The following is a 23068-nucleotide window of genomic DNA, read 5'->3' as shown; positions in this document are numbered from 1 at the left end:
GTTGAACAGGCTTGTGTAGTAGAATGCAGAAATCTGCATTTCACGCATCCTTTTGCTTCAGGTAAAGGAAATAAAACATTTTGTAGACGTTCAGTGAAATGCATCTTGTTAAAGGGCACTTAATTTATTTTAATGGCTTTTTGGTCATGCCTGATGGCATGTGAAGTCCAGAAACCGTACTTGTAATTCTGATCTTTATTTTTTTTCTTCACCTCCTCCTGAGCAAGTGATATGTGGAGTGATGCTCTTGTGATGCTGGGCAGCGACAGCGCTTCGTATCGTCCCTTCTGTCATGCAGAGGTGTGTATTAAATGCATTTTGAACTTCCGCTGGATTTTGTGGAACGTAACCCCATCGTAAGTCAGGGACACCTCTGTGTACACACATCTTAAGGAAATTATTTTTTTTTTTAAAACGTTATTTGTAGAGTCAGTTCCTTGGTTTTTATAACAGATTTTACTTAGTGCTGCTGTGAGACCTGAACTCAGTAACATTTCTTTTCCACTAAGGCAGCTGAACAGTTGTGGATTTCAAAGCAACACAGGGCTTTCTTGTATGTGTGATCTTGCACCTGGTCCAGAAAGGACAAAAAGGACTTTCACATTAAGTATAAATGTTATTTTGAACTGATAAAATAAAATTGTAAACATTTTATGCTTTACAGCACAATAAAACAAATATTCAAAATGAAATTTTGAGGCTATAAATTGGACAGTGAGCTCTTTAATGTTTCAAATATGAGTAGGAGCAGGGTTGAAACAGGCTAAATAACCAGTGTACTTTTCAAAAACTAGCAACATTTAATCTAAGGAAAACGGTGTCACATCCCTGACAACATGTAAGGGGGGGATGATGGGAGGTAGAAAAGACCAGTGATTACAAGTCAAGGTGCCTTAACAGGAACACAAGGTCTCTTAATAGGGCAGTTACAAAAAAAATGACATTGCTGGTCTCAAATTACCACGGCTGTATTTGCACCCCTGTGGCACCGTTTTGGCAAACACTGTGCGCTTCACAAAGCCGCTCTCCAGTAAGGCTGCGGTTGAAAAGCCATGTCTATCCGAAGCGCAAGAAGTAAACGGAATAGTAAAAAAGAAACCACTTGGCAGGAGCTGTGGCAGAAAGGAGGATGGTGGAATTAGTCATCTTATTCTTTTACCTGCCTTTCCCAGTACTCATCCTTGGGGAAAGTCAAAGAAAGACTTAAAAGGGCTCTGAAGAACCAGTAAGTATAGTGGTGGACAGGCAGTTATGATGAGTCCCCGGTGCAATGACTGCACAACATGGGTACTGTGCTGAGGTCATATTCCGACAACGCAATCCATTGAGTGGCGTCACGAACGCTTGCGTGAAGTAGCTGAACGTAACCTCATTGAAATTTTGTGATTGGTTAAGGAGCATGAAGCCAAGAGTAGATTTCTATTTCCTTCATCTGTCAAGGAAGAAGCTTCCAGTCCTGAAGGGTCAACCAGATGCACAGTAAACTTGTCTCCTCTATGTTTACGTTGTGTTTCTTGAATATTCTGTGTTGATAACTGTACAACTTAGTACTGCAAAATTTTGTTGTCTCTGCTCTTGAAACCATCTGAACATCTCATCTGGGTTACTCTCATCTTCACCTTGATATCTTACCATGTTTCTAATCCTGGTTTCTTTGATGTGATGTTTCTGTGGCTTCCTCTTGTGGTCCAAATACATGAAACGTGTGTGTGTGTGTGTGTGTGTGTGTGTGTGTGAAGTGCATGCCCTCAAATATACTGGCCACCTGTGTAGTGTGTACTGAGTCCTTTTTATTGCTGTGACCCCCATTTAGACAAGTGGTTTGTGAACATGTATGAATAAAGAACTAGTGCATGCAAATATTTTACTTTTGCATCACTCTGTACATTGACAGCAATGATAAACAGCAGGGAAAATGAAATTCATGGAGGGAGATTATTTTATTTGTGTTTCTCGATCTGATGTATTGGATCATTTCTCTGTTTTTACTGCGATTTCTTATTAACCGCAAGGTGTCAGCTTGGACCTGTGCGAACACCTCAATGTATGAGCAGCTGGTAGCTGAGAAAATGTGACTTGGCACAGATGGGTGTAGAACTGCAGTCAATATTTGCACCTCTAATATTTTAAATGCTGTATAGATGTACAGAGTGTAGCCAGAGTAGAAATGGTTTTTAAAGCAATTCTGAATGAATCAAACTAGATGAGTCTTTTTTTCTTAAGGTGAGGGCTAGTTGACCTGGTCAAACCTGTGTTCAGCTATATCTTCAGATGTATAGCATAGTGGTTAGAGCTGTTGCCTATGAACTCAAAGGTGCTGGGTTTGAGTTTCTCCCCTATGTGTAGAGTATTACCTTAGAGCAGGTACTTACCCTAAATTGCTCCAGTAAAATTACCTAGCTGTGTAAGTAAGTGTCAGCTAAATGAATAAATGTAGCTGCTATCATAGCGGCCAAGCGATGGCATGGTGGGTTTGGCCAGTGCCTGCTGTGTGACAGGTCTGGGGTTTGAGCCCTGCTTGGGGTGCCTGTGGTGGACTTGTGTCCCATCCCCTGTGTGTCCCCTTCGGCCTTGTGTCCTGTGTTGCTGGGATAGGCTCCGGCTTGCCGCCACCCTGCTCTGGACAAGCAGTTCCAGACATTTGTTGGTTGGTATCATAGTGGTTACAGTTGCTGCCTTTAGACCCAGTGGTTGTGGGATTGAATCCCACCTCCAGCTGCTGTACTCTTGAGGAAGATGCTTACCCTAAATTGTCTCACTAAAATTGCCCAGCTCTATAAATGGGTCAGTAATTGTCAGTAATTTAACAATATAAGTGGCTGAGAAGAAAAGCATGAGCCGAGTAAGTAGAGTAAATGTACTAGGGAGTTAGGCTGTACTCTCACAGTCACAAGAGGGAGCCAAAGACTACAGCAATCCTTTAATGAGCTGAACACTCAGATATGAAAACATTGTGAGGTGGGTTCAAATAAATGCAACTAAAATTAATGGGCTGATAAGTTCATAAAAATGAAAAAGATACTCGAGCTTTACCCATTGCGTGGATCTATTTACTTGGACTAATAATAAATGTCAATAAATTAAACGCTTAATACAGCCTGAAAACATTTTCAAGCCCTACTTTTCATACAGACGAGAGCACGGACACTCTTTCTGCTTAATGGGGCTTTTCATCGTGCTATAAAAATCTCGACGGCTATAGCCGTTGAGGAGCTGATTAAAGAAAAATAAGCTGTGAACCAGTCACCATGAAGAGTAGGGAAGGGACAGAGCGGGTGGTAAGAAGCTTTGCAGACAGAGTAGCATCCATCACAACATAGTGACCAGCTCATATTCCGGTGCCTTCGCTGCTTTATAATGTAAAGATTGTGCATCATGCTGGTCAAATGAATTGAGCCGGTGGTATGAAAATGAGGCCTGATGGACCACCCAGCCCATCGTACAGTGCAGGGACAGACCCTGCTCATCAGCTCTGGGTACTGAGCGGGAGCTCGCTGGAGAGCATCTCCCAGCTGCTTGATCAGAGCGAAAGTCATCCCCCCCCCTCGCTCCTGCATACGAAGTTGTGTGTTTAACACACCCTGCATAGCCTCCCCTGGAAAGCGCTTGGGGCACCGGCATTTGGAGCCACTGAAAACGTCTTCGTGCGGAGGGCAGTGTGTGAGTTTGGGGTGTGGGAGCGGCGTGAGGTGATGGGTTCCTCTTTGCAGACCATTGGGTTCCAAGGAGTCTCAGATTAGGACTAATCACATTTCGAGTCCCCGGAAGGAGTTATCTTCGCAGGGCAAGGCTGACAAATATTCAGAGATGTCTCTTAGTGTCACTCCCCCCCGCTGTGGGGAATGAAGCATGTTTACATACCTTGAGGGGCTCAATCTGTTTGCATCTTAATCTCTGTCAGCAGGGTAGGTGTTTGCTAACATTTGCTCACAGTTACTCTGCTCAACTGGAGAATCCCGCCGAGGCCAGATAATGGGATGGAAAGGGTAATTCCTTGCTTTCCTGGACGATGGATCTCTCGATCTTGACTGAACTTCGTGAAATGTTGAATGTTGACAGAAGTAAACAGGGAAAGGCTGACATCATTACACACACACACACACACACACATATATAAATTAGGAGACTAAAAGAATCCATATACTTTGTGCAGAAACCAACAAAAAATGTGAGGTGTCTGCACTTGACTGACTGCAAAGATTTGTGTGTGTGTGTGTGTGTGTGTGTGTGAGAGAGAGAGAGTGCAAGCTAGATTGTGAATAAGAGGAAACGAGAAGAAAGAGGGCTCCTTTGTTTAAATGCATCTCCTCGTGCCAGTAGAAGGAATTCAGCAGATGAATACTTTAAGGGCTTCCTTGCCTTCCTCCGTGTGAAACGCGGCTCCGCGTGCGTCTTTGTGAGAAGAAACCCACGAAGCGCGCCTGTAATTTGGCACGATGCGGCTGTCGCGACACCTTTGCGCACGGAGACGGTAAACAACGCACTCGAACGAAAGAACGCGGAACGATTATTCAGTGCGGTTGCAGCTGTCCAGCTTCTCAAAAATGGTAAAAATGCGTTCGCTCTCGAGTCCCAGCATCATGTAAACTACTTGCTATTGTTTAGGGCGTCACTGGAATTTTCCCAGTTTATGGACCGGGGTCCCCATGAAGATATAACGCTCGTGCTCCAGCGGAAAGCGGCGGGACTTGGTGAAGGGTGTCCGATGACCCAGTGTGCGCTAGCTGCAGATGTGAAGTTGGCGGTGCCCCCCCCCCATCAGATTGAGGGAGTGGGTGAGCACATCTGCCCATGCAAATGACGAAGTGAGGGCCATGGTTGAAAGAAAAAAAAAAAAAAAGGTTTGCTTCTGACCACATGCTGAGTCACCTCATTATCAGATTTGGAGGGGGTGGGATCGGGGGTGCATTGGTGTGGTGCGCTGATGAATGAGGCTCTGGATGATTTATTCTGGTCCTCTCACCCCCCCCCCCCCCCCCCCAACCCCCCTCCCTTTCTTTGTTAGCCAATTCCCGTCCCACGGGGGTTTGCCCGCACAGCTGTCCAGGACTCATTAACTTCATCCAACCTTTGTTTTATCAAGAATGCCCCTAGTAGAGTGCCTGCTTTATTTGTCTTTCACACCGTTTAACCATTTCCTTCTCAGGGTGCGCAATTACAACGAATTGAAATCATTGTAGATGGATGATGGGGATTGTCTTGGAACTGCTTCCGCCCAGCGCTCTCAGCGATTTATGCAGGGCCACAATCGGTACCAGGAAGGGACGCGATCTCATTGTGCAAGGAGGAAAGTAGTGATCGCAAGACGCCAGTGCGAAACACGCGGTCCGTTTTCTGCATTATTTATCTAACGGTGAAGGGAGCGCTCTGTGCAAATCTGTTTCAGTAGCTCACTGAACCACTTCATTATTTTCTATGCTATTTCTTACTCTTTTTTGTTAAGTTTTGTCAAGACTGGCTTGACTGTCAACTTGTGAACACTGATTACGTAGTGGAAAGATGTTAATATACAGTAAAAAGAGCCTCAATGATATTACATTAAGGAAGGATGACACAACAATATTATATATTACTGTATATTATATATATATTACTGTATATATATTGTTTTAGTATGTAAGTATCTTTCATCTGTCTATTACAATGTAACTCAATTTGGAATTAAAAGCCAAAATATAGAGAAGGCACGGACTTGACTAGAGATGCTAAGCGCGTTGTCTTTGTAAAAATGAGAAATGGCAAAGTGCTCATTAGTCGCAGAGAAATCTGCACTGATACTACCTCGCGCAAGAAAATTTGACTTTGCGAAATAACCTGAATTTGCTTCGTTGTAAGGGCCATCAAGATGCAGCGAGGGTATGAAACGCTGTGCTGGATTGCTGCCTATACCACTCTTTGCCAGCTCTTTTTGCACTTCATATTTCATGCAAGATAAGGTAATGCAACCCATCACCCCCCGCCCCCCATTTAGCCTTCTAGTCCCCAGTTGTCACTGTTGTGAACGGTCTCTTTGCACAGGGTTTTACAAGGCTGGACATGTCCTTAGTTCTGTTTACTAAGTGTACTTTCTCTTCTGCCGAGTGCCTCCTACATTTGGACAAGTGGCAATTTAACACCGCAGTCTGAAGGTTACGGCTTCAACGTTGTCTTGTGCCGCACTTCTGTAAATTTATGTTAGAGATTGTTGTTTTAATACAACAAATATTGTTTTAATACAAATACCCCCAAGAGACAGCTGGTAGCATGGTGGTTAGAGCTGCTGCCTTTGGACCTGAAGGTCCCAGGTTTGATCCCCACCTCCTGCTTTAGCAAAGCTTGATCAAGATACTTACCCAGCTGTGTAAATGGGTAAATAGATTAACATTGTGAGTTGCTTTGGAGAAAAGTGTTAGCTAAGTGAATAAATATAAACCACGTACAGCATGTCTCAGTGACATCCCTACAAGGGTGCGATGGTGGGGTTCCAGTCCTAGGATTTGTGGTTTAACTTGATGATGCAGTGCAGGGAATTGCTTCTGTCAGACTTCAGCAGTACTGCAGGTGCCCTGTTTAATGACGTGATGGGGCTTTAACAGAGGGACCCCTCGCAGTGACAAATGCATTCCATATCAATTAATTAAGGGAGGCGCTCGAGGATCAGCCGCAGATGTGTCAACAAAAGAAAGGTCATTGATGAGGATGATTAGCATATATTTGCAAGAGTGGGGGTTATCCGGGAGACAATGTCCCACATTTATTAATCACACTCATAGCGAAATGCAGTTTCACCCTGGTTGGCTTTGTTAAGTGTCCTGGGGCAAGCAGCCGTACCTGTTGTTGCTCTGTGTACTAAGCACCTTATTATACGTGATTATATTATAATCACCTCGGAAACTGGCAGGATGTGTAATTCATAGTCTTGTTTTTTTTTTTTTATATTTGTTTCTTGAATGAAACGTGACAGATCACACTGCGTTGGAGCTGGATATAAATGCCCTTGATGTTTTGTAGGCGTAACAGTGATGCGCACAGGCAGATGTAGACTTTGAGGAATTCTTTGTTTCCTTTTATGAGAAAACATCTGCTTTGCTGTTTTAGTCATAGGATTCTACTGTTTTTTTTTTTTTTTTTTTTTGAATTATACATCTCACATGAAACAGTTGTCTCTGCTTATGGGCAGAACATAGTACAGATGTTTGCCAGGATACAGTCCTCAACTGGCAGCACCTTGGGAAAAATGCAAATATCGAACCTGTATACTGAAATTCTGAAAAAATAAATATGTAACACATGTTACTTTGGAGACGCAATGTGAATAAATAATGAGGAAAATGTTGAGACTCGACTCCAGGAGTTTCCTAAACTAGCAAAATTGCAATGTTGACAGCATGTATTATCATGATTAATGAACTGTACTTGTGACCAACTCTTCCAGCACTGTAGCCTAGAATAAGGTATGTCACACTCTCGTCGACTGCTAGTCCTTGTCACGGTCACAGTGGCCCAGAGTCTATCCTGGAATCATTGGGTACTAGACTAGGAGAGAGACATCCTGGATAGGATGCCAGTCCACCACAGGGGTAGCCACACACACAGAGGTGGGAAGGGTTCAAAAAATTTTCAAGCACCACTGTGAAAGCTGAACCCTGGAGGAGCCCCCGCCACACACGCACACACACGCAGGGAGAACATGCAAACTCCACACAGCCTGAGCTGGGTTCAAACCTATGCTTGCACAGCTGTGCCGCTTTGCTGCCCTAATAGAGTTCCGGATTACCCCACATTTCTAAATGATTATACAGTTGCCTTTATAATGAATAAAAGAAGAGGATTTTAAATTATGTAAGTTACTTTGGATGAAAGCATCGCTGTTTTGTGTATCACGTCTAATATTCATGGTGATCCGCGCTGTCTAAAGATGCTTCTGTCTAACATTGCTGCCAAAGTACATCATTTTTGGTTTTCTGCTTCATCTTTAGTGGAATAGGTAGAGGTATTAATGAAAAGTTATGAAACCGAAAGTGTGAGAGCTTCTTAGGTGGCTCATGATCATGAGCTCATAATCGGAGCGATACACATTAGAGGAGGAAGAGCGGTGATAGATGCTGGGTGGGACCTGGGATGCAGTGGCTGTGGATTTTAATCTGGCCCGGTGGGACTGGAGCGCAGACCCGGTAATGAGCTCCTTGCCCGGCAGGAGCGAGAGGATTAGCGCAGCCGTAGCACGCGTGTCAGGGAGCTGATAGCGTCGGCGGCCTGGCTGGGGCATTGTAAGGCGAACCGGATTAGGGCCGGAGGTGCGGGCTGGCTGAGGGGGGGGTACAAACAGATGGTCGATAAGGCAAACCCACAGAGCAGACCCCCCGCCCATCAAGTCCCAGCTCGTACCCAGACAAAGAGGCAGACACGGCTGACCCGCTCTGGCCGCACCGAACTCTGGAGGTGGTGTCGCAGGAAAGACTGCAGATGCGGCCCTCAGCACTCTGCTTCCTAACCAAGTGCCTCTGAAGAAGTGGCTTCACAGGACCCTTTGTCCACGTGAAATGAGAACACTGAGGAACATCAGAGTTACATTTGAACATCCTTTGACTAAACCCTTTAAGCTGAATTATTTATGACACGTGGTAATGTTAACCTTCCAGGTCCTTGGGCACGAGACTACGGTCCATGGAAATCGTTCATGCTGAGATCTTCGAAGCTCCTCAAAGCTGTCCCTCGACATCCTTCTCAGCCTACTTCTCAACAGCCCTTCTCCACCATGCTTTAATTGTCACGACGAGTCTTGGCCTCTGGTCCTCCTGTGCACTAGCCCTGTTGTGCTCTTTTCGGCGTCATCTGTATCTACTGCTCTCCTATTATTGAAGATCTCGGTTGGTCCTCTTTACTTTCTGCTCATGCTGGCTTGACCTTGACTTTGATTACTGCCCTAAATGTTTATTTACTTTGTTGACTTCTTTGAAGACCAGGTGTTAATAAAGGGGATAAGAAGCATCCTTCTGCAAGCTCCCCTCTCCGCTTACTTCTTTTACACTTCTCTCTCCTTTATCTGGGTAGTTAAGGATGCAACTTGTGCTTCAGAGGCCGCATTAATACAACACATTTAGTTGAAAAGGATGCAGATGAACGAGCAGGGCCTTACCAGATGGAGGATGTTGGGTACTGAGAAGCCCATCCCCCCCGCCAAGCAGTCATCATTGAAATAACCGCATTGTCAAAAGGCCCCAGTTTAGGGATAACTGTCCTTTGGACTCCTGGCAGCAAGGCGCTGCCCATCATACAGGAGATCCTGCTGGCAGCATTTCTTGCCAACCTGAAAATGTCATTGATCCCTCCATTATGAGCTACTACACAGTTTTGAGAATAGCCATCAAATTCAGAAAAGTAACCCAGAATTGTTACAAGCAAGTGAGCAGTCGCTGAGAATGCACTTTTATCCTGAGGCCCCCTCTTGAGACCCCGTGTAATTGCCCACCCCCAACCCCCAAACCACCAGGCAGACACCAGACATGCCTATTCCCTTTTCAGTCTTGTTTCACGGACCTTAGGCTCCGTCTGCTCCACACGCATCTGTTGCCCATTTAACTGATAATGCTCCATGGTTTCAGAGGCTGTAATGACATATTCATAGTTTGTGTAAATATTATTGGTTGACTGCTGGGTGAATAATAATTTAGAAAAATATCATTTATTAACGTAGTCATTATGTTATAGCATAGTACAATGTCTGAATATTGAGATAATTCGCTTTTCATCCTCATTAGATGGAGGCAGCAGAGTGCCAAGTTAATGCATCATTGTACAGAAAATAAACGGACTGATGTTCGGCTAAGATAAAGGTTCACTCCTGACGGCGACCCCTGTCTTTGCTGTGGCCCATTTTCAAACTGCACGCACATGTCGTGGGCGTTAATTTATGTAAAGCTCTGTCGGCCTGGCTGTCTGGCGATCATCACGTTCGCAGCAGGAGCCCTCTGCATTACGCCATGTCCTGCATGAATTTGACTAGGTGGCAATTATACATCTGGGTGTGTGTGGGCCAGTGAGACTGTGCAAAAATAAAGTGCACCTTCTGTTTAGGGTATAGGGTATGGGTGTTCGGGCATGCACAAACTTTCTGCGTGCGATATTGGAGCGATGAGGAACAACCCCAATCAAAGAGAACCCACAGCTCATCATCGACTGTGCACTTTCACCAGTTTCTGCTTGGTTTTAAGATGTTTGCTGAAGAATCAAGGGATCCTTCTTCCTGAGGTGAGCTGTATATTTTCATATATGAATGTAAAATTCTATATAAATGCAACATTTGTGGAGAACTGTGGTTTGTACTACACTGATTTATGGTGAGGCTGAAGACACTTGCTAGGATTAGTTCCTTGGAACATGCACAGATGCTCACGCTATGAATCATTCTGTGATTGTAAAAATTTTACTCTTCTCCTTTTTTTTTTTTTATTTAAAAAAAATAAATCAGTTTACACATGTCTAGCTGGACCATTAAAAACCAATAGCATTTATCTTGTGTTTTAGGGTTTTCTTTTGGTACGTGTGGGGGTGTTCCTTTATGTTGCGGTCCTGGTTCTCGCAGGTCGGAGTATGTTGGATTTTTGTTGACGCTTGACCAGTCTTTATGGTTTATTTCGTGCTATATCAAATAAAAGCATTAATCGCAAATGATTTAAATCTCCGGAACAATGGTGTTTTCTTTAGCAACCATAATTCTTCGTGTCTTACTTCTTTAATTTTATTCGAGTCGTGATAGACAACGATCATGGCTGGCTGAGATGGAAAGCGTTGAAATGAGAAGGGCAGGAGAGTTTGACATGGAAAGAAAAAAAACCCATAAAAAGGATAATTTTCCTGGATGGATTAGTCTAAGGGAAAAGAGCTGTTTCACTGATAAGTGCAGATAAGAGTTTGAGTTAACAAAGGCCTTTAAAGAGGATTATTTTTGAGGACGGGACTGATCTGATTCTTTGGTGGTGGAGCAGGCCCCATAATTTAGACTGAGCTGCAGCTGTTTGATCATCAGATACGAAGTGTGTCTAAGTCCGAAATGACATGTAGTTGCTTCTTATTGACTGTAACAATCAAAAGCTGAACATAATGTGGCAAGTCACTCGTTTAAAATAAATCTTCTTATACTTAGCACAATTAAAGACGGCTATAAAAAGTGTACAAATTGTGTACTGCACTACTGTACAAAAGTAATGTTAGTGAACACCAGATAAAAAAAAAAATCAGGGTACCAGTTAGTCAAAACTTTCATTTATTTGAATAAATAAAAAAATAATCAGTGTATAAATAACAATGCTTCTCTTCTTGTTCTGCGTCCTGCATAGGGCAGCCGTACCACCCGGCTTTCTATGGCTCTTAGGGGCGGCGGAAGCAGCTAGAGACGCAAACCCAGGGAAGAGGCCCTTGCATGCTGTCTGCGGCCTTCACACGTTTTCATGCACCAGCAGCAGCTTTAGAAGAGAGAAACTACATTTCATTATTCACACCTCTTCTTTTTGTTTTTTTCTTTTGTTTTTTATTTTTTTAATATCCTGCTTTGCAGGACCCCCATCTCAAGAAGACCTGCTGTCCAGGAAGACTTTTTAACGACGGGGAAACAGGAGTAAATGCTTCATTGATTCATTTTGTTCATTTGCACACTTGGACACATCTTGAACGTTGTGATATCTAACTTTTACAGTTTGGCCTGTTTTTTCTAATAACGGATAAAGTAACAAAGCAGTTCAATGACACTTGTGGCACGGAAACTCTGAAAAATACTGTAAGACAATGTAAAATCTTTAAATCACCTACTCAGCACAAAAATACCTACATTTCTGTTGGAAATGTTATGTACATGGAACAGTTATTCAAGGAAGAAATCAACATATTTTATGTACAACAAACTGCTTAAAATATGAGAATGCAAAAAAAATTAATGGATTAATTCAGTAGGAAGAAATATGTTCCATTTAACAAATTTGTTTTTGTAACTTTAATGATTAAATGTTGTCTTTATAGATCACGAAGTTGACTGTCTGATAGTTACTCTTTTTCTGCTTTCATTTGTTTTTTTTTTTCCTTCTAAGGACGACGTAGATCAAAAATCTGGAACGGCATCTGATGTTATTTCTGAAAATGTCAACCTTTCGCAGATACACATTGCTCCCTCAAGGTTGTGTAATTTGGCTTTTCAGACAGTCTCGGAAATTCCTGTCAGTTTCTCAGATTCCCCCCATCCTGGCACTCGTACCGAGAAAACGTGACAGTGCACGTCACTGTTCTTTCATTGGGACTTGCTCAGTTGCAGACAATAATTTAAAGCATTTAAAGGTTCACTACATCTAAATACCGCAGTCCAATACAACCTTGGAAAAACGCAAACCAGTGTTTTTCATGAATCCAGTGCCCTCACACAGGTGTCAAAACATGTAAAATCAATATGTACTGTATGTTTCGTCTTGGCTCCATTACACTAAGTGCCTTAAATCGATTTAGCTTTCTTTTTTAAATATACATTTTCATGTATTCTTTACCCTTTTTTGTTTATGAAAATAAATAGCCATCACTAGTTAAAATATAGACATCTTTGTAGGTAACCACCATTTACCTGTAAGAAATTTCAAGAAGACTTGAAAAAATGCCTTGAGTACCTTTGGAAGCAAAATGTAGGTGGTGTGCACGTATCTACGTATGTCATGTATGTATCCGGATTCAGCCCGCCGGTTCATATCTCAGTGGCTATGATGTCCTCAAAGTGTATGTCCGCACTCTGGACATCTAAGTCCACCTCTGGTCGGCTCTCCAGCTCAGCGGTGAGCTCCCTCAGGAGCTTCTCCAGGTCCTGATTCTTTCTGTGCATCTGCAAGTAGTTATACTGTAGTTGCTTTTGGTACCGGATAACTTTGTCCTTCTCCCTGTCCCATGTCTGCCTCTCTAGCTGGAAGCTGCTGACCATGTCCTCCTTCTGCTTCCTCTCCTCCTTCAGTTCTTCCTTCAGTTTCTCCAGTGCTCTCTGAAGGGCCTCTGTGTCTTCGCCCCCCTCAGGTTGACCTTTGACTGATTCTCGTTCTTGGACTTGACGCGCGCTGCCTAGTTCTTTGGCCAGGACTAGGTCTTGCCTCATAATCCTGATGTCTGTTTCCAGCTGTATCACTTTGCCTCTGAGCAGGTCAGCTTCGTTCTTTTTCCGTTGTAATTCGTTTTCGCACACCTACGCGAGAGGTCGATGGTGAGTTTTGGTATAAGACTATTTTAAAATCCTATTTAAATCCATAAATGACGTTCTCAAGCTCAGTATCATCCATCCATCCATCCATCCATCCATCCATCCATCCTCAGTTGCTGCTTATCCTGCTTTAATACCAGTAATGTTAATCCTAAAGATATGCTCTAAATGAGGTACTGCATGATATCAGCCCTGTAAAATAAACACATTAATCACTCCAGGTGATAAACTCTGAGGGACCTTTGAAGTCAGATTTACCTGAACTGCAGGGAAAACTACACAAACATGGGATGAAAATGCAAATTTGCACAGACAGAGATGAAGCTGGTTTTTAACCCAGTCTCAGAAACTGTTACACAAAATAATTAAGTCTCAGCCACTGTGCTGCCATTGTTATTGAATAAATATGATTTTTGTTTTAATTTTTAATCTGATTATTCACTAAACTCTACAGCCTGATAATTTGGAAAATACATTCTTGTATTGCTTACATTCCAATCTGAGTTTCACACATAATTATAGCATATACTCTCTATCTGTGGGAATCTTGATCTTTGATTGAATCTTCCGTCTTGAATGTTTGTTGATTTTTTTGACTGCAAAATAACTGGCATCAGCTGGGATATACTATACCTCCACTTCCACAGCTTTAGAACGGACTGCTTCTTCTTGTTCCTTGATTTTCTGCTCCAGTGCTTCCATCTTTATTTTGGTTTCCTTAAGTGTAGCTTTGAGGCTCACGATTTCACTCAGCTTGTGACTCACATCTGCCTGAGAGTCCTTCAGCTGCTGTTTCAAAAGGGAGATCTCCCCAGACTTCTGGCAAACCTGTAGAATGAACCAGGAGCAATTTGTTTAGGCCTTTAATGATAGTAATGTACAGTTCACTTGAGAATCATTACAGTACATTTAGCTGATGCTTCACTCCAAAGCAGTTTCCAGTGATTTTGGTTATATATACAGCTGGGTAATTTTTACTTGAGCAATTCAGGATATGTATCTTGCTCAAGAGCACAATGGCAGTAAGGGGCATTTGAACATGTGACCTTCAGGTCCAAAGGTGGCAGTTTTAACCTCTGTCATAAGAATGGGTTGGCAAATGAAACCTTTTTTTTTTTTTTTTTGCTGCTGCAGGCCTTTGAGATATAAAATTACGTAGAAGGACAAAAACTCAGCAGAAAATTTCCCATGACTTCTCACTCTAAAGCACTCACTGGCTGTTTGGTAACCATTTGTTTTAGGCAGATTTGTGGTGGTCTGGAGCCTATCCCATAAGCATAAGCATATGGTCTTTGACTAGACAGGGTACGCCCTGAACGAGATTCCAGTCTATTGCAGGCCAAGTATCTAATAAAGTAATATTCTGAATTCTAAGAATGATGAGTGCATAATGTAAATATCTTTGTATGCATAGATGCCTACCTCCCACTGAGTTTCCTCCAGAGTTGGAGCCAGCTGAGTCTGTTTAGTCTCGTAAGACCTTAGCTTGACTTCCATCTGGTCCTTCTCTTTCGACAGCTGGGCCAAGTCGTCTTGCAGCTTCTTCTTGTCCTGCTGCAGCTGGAAGACCTGGAGCTGCAAGAGCTGCTGGGCCCTGAGTGCCTTCTGGGAGGCCTGTCGTAGCTGGCTGGAGCATCTTTGCTTGAGACCCTCCATCTCCTCAGCACAGTGCCTTTGTTTATCCTGGAAAAGCTTGCAGGTGTCAGCCTCCTTTTCTTCAAAGCTGACCTGTAGCTCCTGGAGCTCATTCTCCCTCTCTAGCAGTCTCTGCTCAAGAAGCTCAATAAGGGACTCGTCCATGGAAATGGGAGAACGCATGCAGCCCCCCTTACACTCCGGAAAGAGGTTTCGCCTTTCGGGGGAAGTGCCCTCACTTGCTGGCTGAGTTCTTGCTCCGTCTCCAGAGGGATTGAGCTTGCTGCTGCTGCCAGCGCTGCCCATGTTGCCCCCTGCAACACAGCTTGGGTTCTGTGTAGGTCCCGCACTGTGGGCAGAGCCCCCGCAGCGGGCCAATGCACCAACAGTGGTGCTGAAGTTGTCTGTCTGGGCACTGCCATTGGTACTGTGGGTGGGCAGACTGGACATTGAGTTTCGTCCCGAGTCTGAAAGTGTTCCTGAATTGGCGTCTAGCCTCTGTTCTGATGGCTCCTTCCCCCTGTCTGTGGGGCTGAGCCCTTTATTGACCCCCTGGCTTAGGCTGCGGCTATCTGTTGTAGAGCTGCTCCTGGGGATGACAGGCTTGAATGCTGTAGGCCTTATCAAGCTCTTCTCAATGCCCTGAGTTAAGTCAAGAGCAAAACGTATGTCAGTCATCTTGGGACAAATTCATTCATTTTTTTCTTTTTTTCTGACATGTCCATTCAAGCACTCCATCCATTATCAACAACCACTTGTCATGGTGCTCCACAGCTTATCCTAGAAGCTTATGGCATGTGGCAGGGTATACCCAGGACAGGACAGCAGTCCAGTCACACTCATTCATTCAGTCATTCATACATACACACTAAACGCAGTCTAGATTCACCAATTCGACCAAACCATGTGTCTTTACACTGCGGGAGGAAAACCCATACAAACACAGAGAGAACAAGCAAATTCCACTTAGACTGAGCCAGACTGGAACCCATGTCAAAACCCAAAGCCTCATATTTCATATATACAGTACACAGAATTCTATATACATGTATGTAGCAGCAAAAGGCAGCTCTTCCAAGTTTATGCTAATATGTGGGACCCGAACTCTTAAGAAAAGTGAACATTTCAGTTTTGCATTTTTCAAAAAATATTTTGTATTATTAGAAGCACACACGCACAGTGTCTGAAATCGCTTGTCCTGAGCGGGGTCGCGATGAACCGTAGCCTAACCTGGCAACACAGGGCGCCAGGCTGGAGGGGGAGGGGACAGTGCATCGTAAGGCACCCCAAGCAGCACTCGAACCCCAGACCCACCAGAGAGGGGGCACAGGCCAAACCCGCCGTGCCACCGCGTCCCCTAACTTATTAGAAGCAATGTCATCTAAAAACTATATTTTAATTTCAATGTCCCAATACAAAATATCACAGAAAACAAAATTTCTATACATCTCTAATAATGTAAAATGAGAGGATAGGTCAAGAGTCTGAATACTTTTGAAGGTACCATAATTTCACTGAATCACCTTTTTACATGATCCTGATCAAAAATCATTGCACAGCACACAGTACATACATTGAGCAAGACGTAACACAACGCAGTTATTTGAAAGGGGAAGAGAGACCCTTAGCCAAAAATAATCAAACAGTGAAATTTTCACATTATGTTCAGTAATCACAGCAGAAAAATGTCAATAGAAAACTCATTTTACTTTGTATGTATATAACTAGTGCCATTAAAGCATTGGGGTATACTGCCAGTTTCAGTTATTGTCATTTGTAACTGTTATGTAAATATACAATGAGAGCTCATTTATGGGCCTTTCAAAACCTGTGCAGTGATAACATCTGACTAAGCATGTCTAATAGCTATACCCTCTTTTATGTATCGTAGCTGCCGGAATCACAGCTATGTAAGCGGAATGAACTTGCTGTATTTCAGCTACCATGAAATGAGTGAGCTCCACGCTGAAAAGTGCCCCAGCCCTGCCTCCCCTTGCCCAGTGCGAGCACAGACACAAGGCACCAAGGCCTTGTATCACTAAGGGGCGTCACTGAAGTGTGAGCTAAGCTTGCCAATTCAGCATTCCTGCTCACTGGCTTCATGCCCTGAGACCTGGGCGCCTTCTGAGTTTCAGGGCCTTGTCTGCAATGTGATATAAAAGGCCATTGAGAGAAGAAGGTCTGCATAAGCATCACCCTGGCAGCGGATGAAATCATTCAAGAGATCAAGGCATTCTTAACTCGTCAGTCTTGGAACTTAATGAACCTGACCGGACAGCGTTAAGCTTTCAGAGTTTTGGGGTTGGCTGCAGGGATTACTCACAATCGACCTGTGCAGCATAGCCCCAAGTGCTAATGTCCCTCTGTGTCTGGACCTACAGTTGATTTCAGATGAGAAGGAGAGGAAATATCAGTTGAATAAAATTATTCTGAAAAGTTCTGGAATGGGTTTTCCATTTAAGACTCTTTCTTGGAGTGAGTGTAGTGTACCATAGAATTAGTAATAGCCTCTACAAGTGTCAGCACAAGTACAAAATGTACTTTTTAGGTTTAGACCTGTTTGAAAATGCCTGTTCCTCAGTAACGTGTTTATTACCGTAAGTGGTGGGACGTCTGACGAATGAGTTCTTTTAATATATTTCTTTTAAAGTTGAAAAGATGTTGCCGTGAGTCATCTGAGCACTGATCAGAAAATCATTTAAGGGCTCATTAAAGATAGCTGAAATGAAGCACAGTGAGAGAATGGAACTGACAAAAGAAGTATTTCAAATGCACTCCCATTCAGCTATTCTATAAAAAATGCAGGCTGCCTTCTACATAATAACATTAGAACATGACAAATGATAGGAGGCTGTGCAGTTCCAATGTGTTGTACTTCTTTCTTTTAGGATTCATCAAAGTAGTAGTCTGTCTTGATTTAAATACACGATGGACGAGAACTTGGACCCAGATCTAGTATGAAGCACTTACCTTTTCTAGTTTACCAGACATTGGCACCAACTGCGGAGGTGTGCCGCTGCCCGTTTCCATGTCAGTAGGGTCCTCTGCATTGTCCTCAACGTGGGGCTGCCTCTGCTGCGGCGTCCGGGGCTTGTGGCTCACCTTGATGTAGAAGAAGTCTTCACTCCTGCCTGGCCGGAAGCCTGCCTTGCCGGGATCGCCTGCAGGCTCGTGGCAGAAGCCGTGTCGCAGCAGGCCATCCAGGTTGCGGCCTGTCCGTTTGGGCTGGGGGCCTCTCTTGAGCTTGTACTCCGTGGCACGGCAGTGTTTGCTGTGGAGGCTGTGGCCAGTGATCAGACTGCTGACACTTCCCATGGCTGGGCAGGCCACCGCAAGTGCGACGTGAAGGCAGGCGTGGCTTTAACAGAAGTTGTGGAGGTCCTAGCTCGACGACTGTTTGTTGGATTCATAGCTCTTAGAAGAAGTCCTGAGGGCTTCCATCTGAAAACCTCAGAATGATGAAACAAAGTCCTGGTTATTTCTCAAAAGTGCATAAGACAGAGTACATGGTTATACTTTCCTGATGTTGGTGTCTGTGGCAAGGCTTCCATGAGGACCAAAAGCAATATTCTGCACAGTCTTTCTTTTGGCCCTAATGTGATGAAATGAACTTCCTTTCTCTCCATCAAAAGTGCCGAATCACTTTCAGCAAACTAAAAGGGTCTTAAAACTCATATCTCTTGGACTCGCCTCTTTCCCAATCAGCTAACAGCTCCACAACTTTGCCTTGCACCATCTATCAAGATAAACTTTTATTTCTCATTACTCTCAGCTCTGTAAGCAGCTCTTGTGGCAAGCATTGGGGTTTCGCCCAAACTCATTGCGATTCGAAATTCAAAAGTCTGCATCTGCTGTGAAATGTACTTTTGTTTACTTTAAAATATCTGTGACTTTGAAGAAAAGCCCCAGCTAAATAAATACATGTAAATGTAAAGTTATGCTTAAAAATACTAAAGCAATTTTATTTTTTAAGAAGAAGTAGCTATCCTGCACAGTAATAATTTTTGCTGTCAAGGAAGCGTGACAAATATGATGATTTTCAAAGCCCACCCTAGAAGAAAGAGTCAAGGTGAATAACTATATAAATGCATAACTGTATCTCTTACTGTACGGAGTTGTAAGGCATTAAACTAAAAAGATAACAACAGCCCCTTATATCTATTGAATGGTTTACTGATTTTAGGGAAGTTTCCACTTTGTACGGTTAACTGCAATGTGCAATGAAAGCAAACACTTGAAGATAATGGAAGGCCTAGAGGAACTACAACGGGAAGAGATAAGGGGATACTCCCAATATCCGTTATGTTTACGATTCAAGCAGGTGACTTTGACCTTATTGCTGCAAGTTGTTTGGGATTTTCAAATGAACATCTGAGAAAGAATCAGTCCTAAAGTTGATTCTTAACTAAGAATGCACTTATGAACATGTTTTCACACATGAAGCTGGCTGCTATCATGAACAATATTATAGAGGGAGGGTGTGGTGGCATGGAGGATTTGGCTGGTGCCCACTGTGTGGTGGGTTCGGGATTCGCGTCCTGCTTAGGGTGCCTTGCGATGGACTGGCGTCCTGTCCGGGGTGTGTACCTCCCCCTTCAGCCTTACGCCCTGTGTTTCTGGGATAGGCTCCAGCTTGCCATGACCCTGCTTGGGACAAGTGGCTGTTGATGTTGGTTGGCTGGGTGGTGTACTCTGTAGTGCTTGGGATGAGAGAGGTGTTCTACCACCAGTACCTTACTTACCACTGGAGGTAGCTGCCTGAGATCAGAGCACATCAGGCACTATCCAAGTGAAGTGTACAAGACTCCTTACACTTTTTTAAGCTTATTTACCAAGGTTATTTCCCACCCTGAATTGACCAGCAATAATGAAGTTTGGTCTCTCGTTTATATTTACTTTATATTTTTCATAATAAAGTTATGTTTTTTAATGTATCACTCCCCACTGATGCAAATATTATACCAAAACTTTGCGTTGCCTTAGCATACTTTCACCAATGAATACTTCAGTGTAAAAGCAAAGTTTCTTCAGGATACCCCTGCAGCAAAAGTCAAAATCTGATTTTTTTGATCCATGCTACTTTTTTTCTTTGCGCTGCATCTTAAATATGCAGAAGGGTATTGACCTCTCTGGGCACTTGATTACAATGAATCTGAACACCTTTTTCATGGTAAAAAGCACAAAATAAAGTGCGTTCTTTTGCATTTTCCCGCGGGACTAGAGGATTTCTGACATTTTAGATGGATAATTACCGAGGTAGTGCTTTTGGAGGTTTTCGGAGAGCTGGACTTCATTGTCCGGGATTTGTCCACAGCACTTTGCAATCATCATTCTAGTGTCTATCTTCTGCGAGGGAGACAATTACAGCAGGGTGGATGGCAGGTGCGGACGAAGAGAGTGCCCAGACTCGTGCCCGATCTGTTTATACCCACAGATTCATGATTTGGACTAAGACCAGGCCGCTTTCCCCAGGCAGAGATAAGGAGCTGATTTAGTCAGGCTCTGATCACACTTTGTTTGGCAGACAATAACACAGCTGCGACAGAGAGCCTGAAATGCAATGTCTTCTTTCTGTCCAGGCTGGCCTATGGCTGCAATTGAAGGATGGCAGGCCGTGAAATGTGCGCCGTCCCGGCGGTGCAGGGTAATCATGGTCGGCTAAGCCCCCGACAGCCTTGTTCGCCCATGCGGAGCAGCTGTGACATGCAGTTCACTCTGGAGTCTGTGTAGGCGATAGTTAGACTGGATATTGACTTATGACTAAAAGGATGAAGGTTCAAGCCTTAGGAAAAGCTGTGCTCTTTTAGAAACGTACTTTAAGTAAACTGCTTCAGTAAATTCCCAGTAGGCACTCGCTGAGAAAGTATAAAACTGTAAGCTGTGCCAGCATCTGTTTGAGTTCCATCTGGTAATATGAGCGAAGGGACAGAAGCTCTTCTTCTACCTTGTGCGCTTCCTTTAACAACGTACCGTCGGCTTCCAACACGTCCACGATACCCCAGTTCAAAGCATCACGTTCGCATTTTAAACTCTTCCGTATTCTTTCTGTGTTAATTATTTCAGGAGCTGGTGCGTCTCTCCTTTTCGGATACACAAAAGTGAGAAGCATTCCGGACTCTGCGTGACGACTTTGGTACGACGGTTGCCCACCATTTACTAGAGGCAGATGTAAAGAAACTGTGGGCTCCAGTGGAGCAACAATCCGTCACCGAGACTCGTACCGCAACCGGCTTCCTGCAAAAGTCTCAGTACTTCAACGGTAGTTTGCGCCTTTGTCTTATGTGAATTATGTACATCCATGCGTAGTACTGGGATGCGCACTGGCTTTCCTTCTCGACAGCCAGGGTTTTCATCAACAAGATGTGTCAGGGAACAGTCCTCGAGCCACAATCCGTTTGATTATATTTTAAAAGTTTTTTTTTTTCCTTCAATAAATGTGTCCTTAAAGAGGAATATTGAAAGAGCTTACAAATAATAATGTAAATCTGACTTACTGCTGCAGCAAAGTCCCCCAGGCCAGGTACAGCAGAGCAATCATTCCCATCCTGAGATGCTCAGTAGAAATGTGTCCCTGAATGAACCAGGCACTGAATACATCAAGCTGCCAGCGGCCCAGCAGAAAACACACGGAAGGGATGGGCTCCTCTTATTTGGGGCCTCTCATTTCTGCATAACCGACACGTAAATGGTTCCGAGGGGCGGGACCTTTGCCCACCCCCTCGGAGCTGGAGTGCACGGCATGCACTTCTTTACACAAACGTGTGCCGCTAAAGTGATTAACAATGGCCTCCTTTCACTGACTCTTCCCCCCCGCCACCCCCTCCCCCGTCTCTCGATTGGCTCTCGCAGCAAACCCCCACCCCGCCATACACGTGTCTATACCCATGCTGAACAAACACCTCTTTTGGAACAAAAAGAAGTCCTCTCCTTTTGTCTCCTGAAGTGTGCCGTCTGCGGAGCCGTTTCTGGCCGGCTGTTGACAGATCCCGGCTGCAATAAGAGTCAGATTTACAGTTTGTGTCGTCGTTCGTATGAAATGAGTGCGTGCGCCGGAAAACATTTGTTTGTTGTTATTGTATTAAATCTGATTTAACACTGAACTCTTTTCTTTCCTATTGGAATGTTCACAATTTTGTACATATGTCACGGAAAGTGGTAAATTTTCAGACAGCGCTTTGCAGTTTGCATTTAAAGATATTATTGTGCAAAAACATTTAACATTTTGCCAGATAATTGTATACACAGTAATTAGTATTTGTAATTCTTATGCAAACACTGATGTGGACTCCCTTTGCCCATGATCTCTTAAGTTCACGTAAGGTGTAAATGTTCATGCACCATAACATTAAGATCATCCCCGCATAAACCTTTACACAGCTGCTACTGTAATGTAACATAAATGTTTATATAGAGCTCAAAAAAAATTACTAGGGAGGTGATCAGGAATCATGGATATTTAGATAAAGTTTTATGCAGCTACTCATGTGATGTACATTGGTTCATATGGTGGAAAGAAGCGAACTACTTAAGAATCACGTGTCTGCATCCAAGTGTCTCCTTCTGCTCATGTAATGCACACATTCTATTTTCTATGAGACGCACTTCGCGTTGGAGAAAAGCCAAGCGATGTGCATCTCATAGAAAATATTCATTTAGCGAACGAATACAGTACGTGTAAATGTTATAATATGAAAACGTGCAGTGGGGGGAGGGGGGGCAGACCCCTTTAGGACAACAGAAACACCAACAGCTGAAACAGCTTAGTGTTTTTGGTGCAAGCTTTTCATAAGATTTCTTTTTTTTAAAGAGCCTTCACAGTGAAGTCATGTTAGAATAATTTGTTTTTAGTTTTCGCATGTGGCTACAAGTGAGGGCTACAAGTATTCTGCTACGACCGCCTTTTGAAAGCCGCCATCCGCTTTGCGATCACACAGAACATTGAATTAAAAGTCCTCTCAAACGCGGTGTGTGTTGCCAGTTCACCCCAACACCGAATCTTAATTTGCGCGGAGATGCTGGGTGAAGGCACTGTACCGCCTTACTAAAGCGTCCTGAGAACGAGATTCATAAAGCTGTCTGCAGTACATAAATTCAAAAGTGCAGCTTCATAAAGCCGAAGCCAGGGAATAAAAACCCAGAAACAATACTTTTCAAAAATCTCCCTCACCAGTAAAATGTTGGGTTCAAAGCAGTAGTTCTGGTAATCGGCTATCTTGCTTGCAGAAGCACTAT

General features: G+C 43.6%; 1 protein-coding gene across 4 annotated transcripts in view; it reads right to left on the bottom strand.

Moving 5' to 3' along the window:
• Positions 1 to 11276: 11276 nt before the first annotated feature.
• Positions 11277 to 23068, bottom strand: part of lzts1 (leucine zipper, putative tumor suppressor 1) — a 30232-nt gene continuing 18440 nt past the window's right edge. For 2 of the 4 annotated variants that reach the window (XM_018744149.1, XM_018744150.1), the window contains exons 2-5: positions 17807 to 18285; positions 14624 to 15478; positions 13835 to 14029; positions 11947 to 13186 (exon numbers count right to left, since the gene is read on the bottom strand). In XM_018744149.1, coding sequence (XP_018599665.1) covers positions 12701 to 13186; positions 13835 to 14029; positions 14624 to 15478; positions 17807 to 18151 — 1881 coding nt within the window. In that variant the 5' untranslated portion in view covers positions 18152 to 18285 and the 3' untranslated portion in view covers positions 11947 to 12700. Of the gene's footprint in view, positions 11445 to 11946; positions 13187 to 13834; positions 14030 to 14623; positions 15479 to 17806; positions 18286 to 23068 lie in introns of those variants that run through there. The other 2 variants (XR_001965767.1, XR_001965768.1) reach the window with 2 other exon arrangements.

Source organism: Scleropages formosus, chromosome 12, assembly GCF_900964775.1.
Source record: "Scleropages formosus chromosome 12, fSclFor1.1, whole genome shotgun sequence".
Classification (NCBI taxonomy): domain Eukaryota; kingdom Metazoa; phylum Chordata; class Actinopteri; order Osteoglossiformes; family Osteoglossidae; genus Scleropages; species Scleropages formosus.
Note: the sequence above shows the minus strand (reverse complement) of the source record. Positions and strands in the feature narration are given on the sequence as shown.